The sequence below is a fragment of the Chondrus crispus genome, genomic scaffold (assembly GCF_000350225.1).
Source record: "Chondrus crispus Stackhouse genomic scaffold, scaffold_555, whole genome shotgun sequence".
NCBI lineage: Eukaryota > Rhodophyta > Florideophyceae > Gigartinales > Gigartinaceae > Chondrus > Chondrus crispus.
The window spans coordinates 1-7140 of record NW_005178544.1 but is presented as its reverse complement, the minus strand read 5'-3'; the positions used below and the strand labels follow the sequence as shown (position 1 = coordinate 7140).

Sequence of the window (7140 nt, the reverse complement as noted above, 5' to 3'; positions counted from 1 at the left end):
CGCGAGACTGACCAACGCGGGGATGTCAGCGGCCTTGTCGATCGCCCTCTCCCACAACTCCTTCGCTCGTACCGCATTACGCTCTACTCTTTCTGCGGGGATAACGGTGTCGATGGCGACCCGGCCGCCCCACCTTATGTTAACCAGACCCTCACCTTGACCATAATCCTTCGCTTACCGTTTTAGTAATTACAGGGGGGGGTCACGATATAGTACCATCTTTGCTAGTGCCAGCTCCGATATAGTGCTACCCTTCTGCGGGTGGCACGAATTTTGAGCCAAAAACGAAGGGTCTCCAGATAGGCAAGGCAGTTTGATGGACGTACTGCCCGAGAGCCGCTGCCGCCGCGGAAAGATATTATGCAGTTGCTTACTAAAATAGAGACTATGGCGGGAAAAGGCAGGATCGATGATGCAATTGGACATCTGCAAAAGTGTAGGCTGGCATTTATGGCTGCGAAAAAGGAGGAAGTCAATGCGACGGCTCGGCAGCTACTAATAACAGAAATGCTTGATTAGACTTGAGTCTGTAGTACAGATCAAGCATTTACTTTGCATCTTCACTACAGACTCTGTAGTGAGGGTGACCCCACCGCGCCTTGCCCAAAATCGCAAAAAGCAGACAGTTGTCCTCCGGTAATTGGATCTACTATCTTTTAATCAAGCCGCGCTTTGGGGGAGGTGGTGATTCAGAGATGAACCCCACCGCGCCTGTAACACGATACATCTATTCATATTCAGGGTCACCCCAATTAGGCTACAAGTATGTCGTAGAAATACATTTGGCGCAAAGAAGCAAGCTACTGCACGCGTCTGTTCCACAATTGGCGGCAACTTTTGCTCGTCACTTGCCCGCTCTCCATAATATGTAGGCTCCTGTTTGGGAATTATCAACTCGGCAAGTACACCACGCTTTCAATTCGCGGCGTTCTCAGACACTGCGCTCTCAGCAACGCACAGGGCAAGATTCTCCTCGTCTGACCACCCCAGTCCCTTACCCTTTTTCCTCACTCTTAATGCCGAGTCATCAGTCCTAGTAACCACCTCAGCCATTGCCTGCACTTCTCAGAAGACGAGAAGGAGGGAGAAGATGGGAAATGTCCACGAGCGAAGGCTGCACAACACTCCTTTTTGCGTCCCACACTATTGATGGGACTTCAGTCAAAACAGCCCCAAAGCCATTTGGAAGAGCTTTGGTAGAGCTGTAAGCACATGAAATTCAGATGTTTTCTGTACCGTTACTATAGAACGAAGCTCGCCCAAACGGCGCTTTGGACAAAAATCTCGACCAAATAATTTTGGTTTGGAAAAGAATCCTTCCCAAATTCTAAACTTTAGGACAAATGGTGGCGCGGTGGGGTTCAAAATTTCTTCCATCGGTCCGAACTTTAGTCCATCGGTCCAAACTTTAGTGGTTGGAATTTTAGGACAGAAATTTTGTTGGCGGTGGGGTCACCCTGAAGATGCAAAGTATGAGTGATGGCATGGCGTCCTGCGAGATGCAAGGGCACTCCCTTGCAGTGGCTGCAAAAAAGCCGTTGAACAGGAAAAGTCGGCTTACTGTAAGTAGTTTTTGTAAAGCTAAATTACAAGAGATGACACACGTGTCATCGAGGGGCGCATGCACGGCGTCAAGGTAAACTCTGCGCTTCTCTTCACTCTCCCCTGTCTCGGTACTTGGCACGGGCAGGTGGTGAAGTTCTAGCGGGGACTGTGCCGTTTGTGAGTATACTGAGGCCATGTCCAAGTTGTCCGCAGAAGCGCCGCAGAGTATGGAAGAAGCTTCCATTATCGCCGCCGAGCAGAATCAACCAGCGGGTCCTCAGCAACATGGTGATGGAGAGGCCATGTTCAAGCGAGCCAACATGCTGAGGGACGGCGGCGACGGAGTTGAGAAGGACGCCGCACGAGCCGTTAAGATGTACGAGGGAGCGATTGAGGAACACGGTCATGTCGGCGCAATGGTGGGCCTCGGCAATCTACTGACAGAGGGCGCGGAAGGGGTCAGCATCAATGCACAGCGCGCTGTGAGGCTGTATGAACGCGCGGTGCGGCAATACGATGATGCGGACGCAATGGTGAAACTCGGAAAACTGCTGGTGAAGGGGGCAGAAGGAGTGGAAACGGACGCAGTCCGGGCTGTGGAGTTGTATGAAAACGCAATAGACAAACATGAAAATGTTCGGGCGATGGCGAATCTTGGAGTCCTGCTGGAGGAGGGTGCAGAGGGAGTGGAGAGAAATTTGGGTCGGGCTGTCGAGCTGTACGAGCGTGCGATCGAAAAATCTCATGATTGCGACGCGATGTTCAACCTAGCAGATTTATTGAGCGAGGGAGGGGACGGGGTGGCACAAAATTCAGCGCGGGCTGTGGAGCTGTACGAGGATGCAATTAAGGAGCACGACGATGTCGACGCCATGGTGAATCTCGGTTGCTTGCTGCAGACGGGCGCAGAGGGGGTGGAGAGAAATGTGAGTCGAGCTGTCGAGTTGTACGAAAGTGCGATCGAGAAATCTCATGATTGCTACGCGATGTCCAACCTAGCAGGTTTGTTGCGCAACGGGGGGGACGGGGTGGCACAGAATTCAGAGCGGGCTGTGGAGCTGTACGAGGACGCGATTAAGGAGCACGATCATGTTAAGGCGATGGTGGGTCTTGGAGTCCTGCTGGAGAGGGGTGCAGAGGGGGTGGAGAGAAATGTGAGTCGGGCCGTCGAGTTGTACGAGCGTGCGATCGAGAAATCTCATGATTGCAGCGCGATGTCCAACCTAGCATATATATTGAGCAAGGGAGGGGACGAGGTTACACAGAATTCAGCGCGGGCTGTGGAGCTGTACGAGAAGGCGATTAAGGAGCACGACGATGTTGATGCGATGGTGGATCTTGGAGTCCTGCTGGAGAAGGGCGCAGAGGGAGTGGAGAGAAATGTGGGTCGGGCTGTCGAGTTGTACGAGCGCGCGATCGACAGAAGTGGTGATGTCAGTGCCATGTACTATCTCGGACTCCTGCTGGACGATGGGGCGGAGGGAGTGGAGAGAAACGTGGTTCGGGCCGTCGGATTGTTCGAGCGTGCGATCCGGGAAGGCCATCATGGCGACGCTATGTGCCAACTCGCATTCGTGATGATGACTGGAAGGGAGGGCGTTCTGCGGGATGAAGTCCGAGCTGCGAAACTCTTTGAGCGCGCGATCCTGGAGCACAGTGATGTGTGCGCGATGAAAGGGCTGGCCGTGCTGTTGTCACATGGCGCGGCAGGAGTGGAGAAGAATGTAGTTCGCGCAATAGAATTGTACGAGCGCGCGATCGACGAGGCCCAGGATGCCTTTGCTATGGTCGCCCTGGCGCGCCTATTGCAGGACGACAGATACTGGGTGCGGCCGAATGCAGCGCGAGCTGCAAAGCTGCTTGAGCGCGCGACTGAAGAGCATGACTACGTCGAGGCCATGGTGCATCTCGGCGACATGCTAGTACAAGGCACGGGGGGAGTGCGGACCAACGCGGCTCGTGCGGCGCAATTGTACGAGCGTGCGATCGAGAAGTGCCATAACCGCGACGCTATGCTTAAACTGGCCTGCCTGCTGCGGGACGGAGCGGGCGGGGTTTCGCGGGATGCAGCGCGAGCAACGAGGCTGTTCCAAGCCGGGATGAACGGGCGCGATGGGGGTGGGGCGATGGATGTTCTCGAGCGACTGGTGCAGGACGCAACCGGGCGGCGCTGAGCCCAGCACGGGGCAGACGGGGGCAACGCATGGCGTCCGGCAATCTGAAAGGGGGGAGGCGGTGGACGACTGCGCGGGTGACTTGTTCACCGACGTCGCGGGCATCGGCGACGTGGGCACGCCTGCGAAGGAGAGAGGGGATGGCATCCTTGGTGTCACGCGGACGGCTGCACAAGTGTTCCGTTTCGGCATGTAGAAAACCTCGTTGATCGCTATTATGCCCTCAAGAGTAATGGCTTTGGCAATGGCACCATGGGTAGGTACGATGAGCGACGAGGCTGAAGAGGAATGCAAGGCTTGGACATGAAGACATGGGACTGCTAGTGCAACTAGTGCAATGTGTTCTCGTCAGAGCTGGGCCCCACTCGACAGCACGCTGGCCTCAGATGAGCGACGACGCTGAAGAGGAACGCAAGACTTGGACATGAAAACATGGGACTGCTTGTCCAATGTACTCTCGTCAGAGCTGCGACCCCCTCGACAGCGTGCTGGCCTCAGGGGTGGTCTGGGTCTTCAAAAGGGAACAAGGCGGGATGACCGCGGAGGAAGGAGCAACGTCAGGGATCAGGCGCTGCAGCCTGACGCTGAAGCCTCTGCGCCACGGATCCAAGTGTACACGTGACATTGGCCGCTGTTGAATTCTCTGCTGAAATGTGTCTGCTGTGATGCAGCGGTTGGCTGAAACAGATCTTCGGGAAATTACAGTAGATTTAATTGATAATTACTAAAACAGTAAGAGCATCCCCACCGGCGAGTGTAAAGTGCTAAATATTTTAGAAACTTGGCGAGCCTTGATTGGCCTCTCGCTATTATACACCTTTGCTTTTTTAAGACCTTGCCGAGCACTGCATTGACCTGCAGGTCAACCCCACCGGCAAAAACGCGCACCCTCCTACTTGTGAAGTGCATGCTCCTACTCACTGAAGTCCGATGCAAACGCCTTCACAACCTCCACGGAGTACCATTGGCATCTCTGACTTCGTGGAGGACGACATTCTCGATATTGTTGAGGATGTTTTGTCCTCGGACAGCGACAGCGAGCCCCCAAAACACAAAGGCTCTTATCCGGGGAAAAAGCCAAATCTCGAGCGCAACCCAAAACGAGAGCGAGGTGCGCAGCTGCTAGTGACGGCTGTCCCTTCGAAAGACGTAGGGTGGCTGCCAGACAAACTTACGTTTAGTGCAGACATGTACAGGATGGGGAGGAGTGTTGGTGGAGACTCTCCTCTCCACTGGAGAGAGAGGCTCAACTTCAAGACCCCTTCAACCAACTTTGACTTCGCGGGAAAATGGAATTTGAACCAATCAGCGTTCGCCACCTCATATGCATAGTTCTAAATTTTGGTGCTATATTCTCGATTTTTACAACCCGAATTTATCTCGATGTAAAAAATAATGCATCTTTTCGAAACGGTGGGAGTAGTGAAGAGGGGTGTAAAAATATTAAAGTTGTAAAAATTCGTTTTTTACAACTTTAGCCTCACCGGTGGGGATGCTCTAAGCGGAGGATTATGGTCAAGGTGAGGGTCTGGTTAACGGAAGGTGGGGCGACCGGGTCGCCATCGACATCGTTATCCCCGAAGACTCCGCGCACAAACACTCTCTCTGACCTACGCATGCGCGCGACCAGCCCCATTACTCGCGTCATCACAAACAGCACAACGTCTTACCCGCAATGTACAACCCTAGTACGTCCATGCGCCATGAAGGAGAAGGTGCTGAACGCAATGCAGCCAGGGCAGTGGAGCTATACGAGCGGGCAATCGACCAGGCTGATGACGTTACTGCGATGGTCAACCTCGGGGTCCTGCTCAAAAATGGCGCGGAAGGAGTAGAGCGCAATGCGGTACGAGCGAAGGAGTTGTGGGAGAGGGCGATTGACAAGTCTGAGCACGTCGGTGCGATGGTTAAACTCGGGTATATGTTGTGTATGGGCGCGGAAGGAGTAGAGCGCAATGCGGTACGAGCGAAGGAGTTGTGGGAGAAGGCGATCCAGAAGGCTGATGATGCCAATGCGATGCACCTTCTCGGGCTCCTGATGTGTACGGGCGCAGACGGAGTGGGGAGGAACGCGGTACGCGCGATACAATTGTGGGAACGCGTGATCGACAAGGCTGATGACGTCGATGCGATGTATGTCCTCGGGCTTCTGCTGTCTACGGGCGCAGAAGGAGTAGAGCGCAATGAGGTACGAGCGAGGGAGTTGTGGGAGAGGGCGATTGACAAGGCTGAGCACGTCGGTGCGATGGTCAGTCTCGGGGGTCTACTGCACAACGGCGCAGAAGGAGTGGAGCGTGACGCGATTCGAGCGAGGGAATTGTGGGAGAAGGCAATCGAGAAGGCTGATGACGTCGGTGCGATTTACAATCTTGGGGTTCTGTTGTTTAAAGGCGCGGAAGGAGTGGAGCGGAACGCCGCACGAGCGAGGGAGTTGTGAGAGAGGGCGATCGACAAAGCTGATCACGTCGGTGCGATGCACAATCTCGGGGTCCTTTTCAGAAATGGCGCGGAAGGGGTGGAGCGAAACGCGGCACGAGCGAAGGAGTTGTACGAAAGAGCGATCAACAAGGCTGATCACGTCGAGGCGATGGTCAAACTCGGGATGCTTCTGAATAAGGGCGCGGAAGGAGTGGAGCGTAACGCGGTACGCGCGATGGAGTTGTGGGAGGGGGCGATTGACAGGGCTGATGATGTCGATGCGATGTTCCATCTCGGGCTCCTACTATCTAGGGGCGCGGAAGGGGTAGAGCGCAATGCGGTACGAGCGAAGGAGTTGTGGGAGAGGGCGATCGACAAGGCCGCTGACATCACTGCGTTGGTCAGTCTCGGGAACCTGCTGTGGAATGGCGCAGAAGGAGTGCCGCGTAACAGGACACGCGCGATGTGGTTGTACATAAGGGCAATGATGAGCAAGGCGTATAACGGCGGTACAATGGGCGGTGTTTAGGAAGCGTCTGCTGTCTAAGGACGCGGAAATCGTCCCAGAACTGAGCGAGGAGGGCGTCGAGACGAACGCCGTACGGGCTGCGACACTGTGTGAACAAGCGATAGTGAAAGGCAATTGCGGTAAAGCGACATGCAATCCTGCGATGACAACGAGGGACGGCGCGGAAGGGTTGGCGCGGAAGGGTTGGCACGGAAGGTGGTGGTGCATGCGGTGGAGCGGTTCGAGATGGACCTCAACGAACGCACGCAGAGAAAATGAGTGGTGTGTCTCGGGGACAAGATGCGGGACGGGGCGGACGGCGTGGGTGCGGACGCAAATCGAGCTGAGCGCTGGTACGAGATGGCGATCGAAGAAGTGAAAAACGTGGAGGCTTTGGGCAAGCTTGCGGCGTTGGAGCGCAGGTCAGATCGGGCGGCAGTGGGCGGAACGAGCGGTGAGCGCGAGAGGCGGGAGGGGTAAACGGGAAGGAAGGGT

The 7140-nt window shown here is 55.1% G+C and overlaps 1 protein-coding gene; it reads left to right on the top strand.

The window, feature by feature from the left end:
- Positions 1-3512: 3512 nt before the first annotated feature.
- On the top strand, positions 3513-5051 carry CHC_T00000639001 (hypothetical protein). XM_005710296.1 is given in 2 exon segments: positions 3513-4649; positions 4650-5051. The coding sequence occupies 1 exon segment, from the start codon at positions 4650-4652 to the stop codon at positions 5049-5051; it is 402 nt and encodes a 133-aa protein (XP_005710353.1). The 5' UTR covers positions 3513-4649.
- The last annotated feature ends 2089 nt before the right edge of the window (positions 5052-7140 follow it).

What these genes read in the sequence shown, in the direction of transcription:
- CHC_T00000639001 (XM_005710296.1), top strand. Translation starts at nt 4,650, where the DNA reads ATGCAAACGCCTTCACAACCTCCACGGAGTACCATTGGCATCTCTGAC.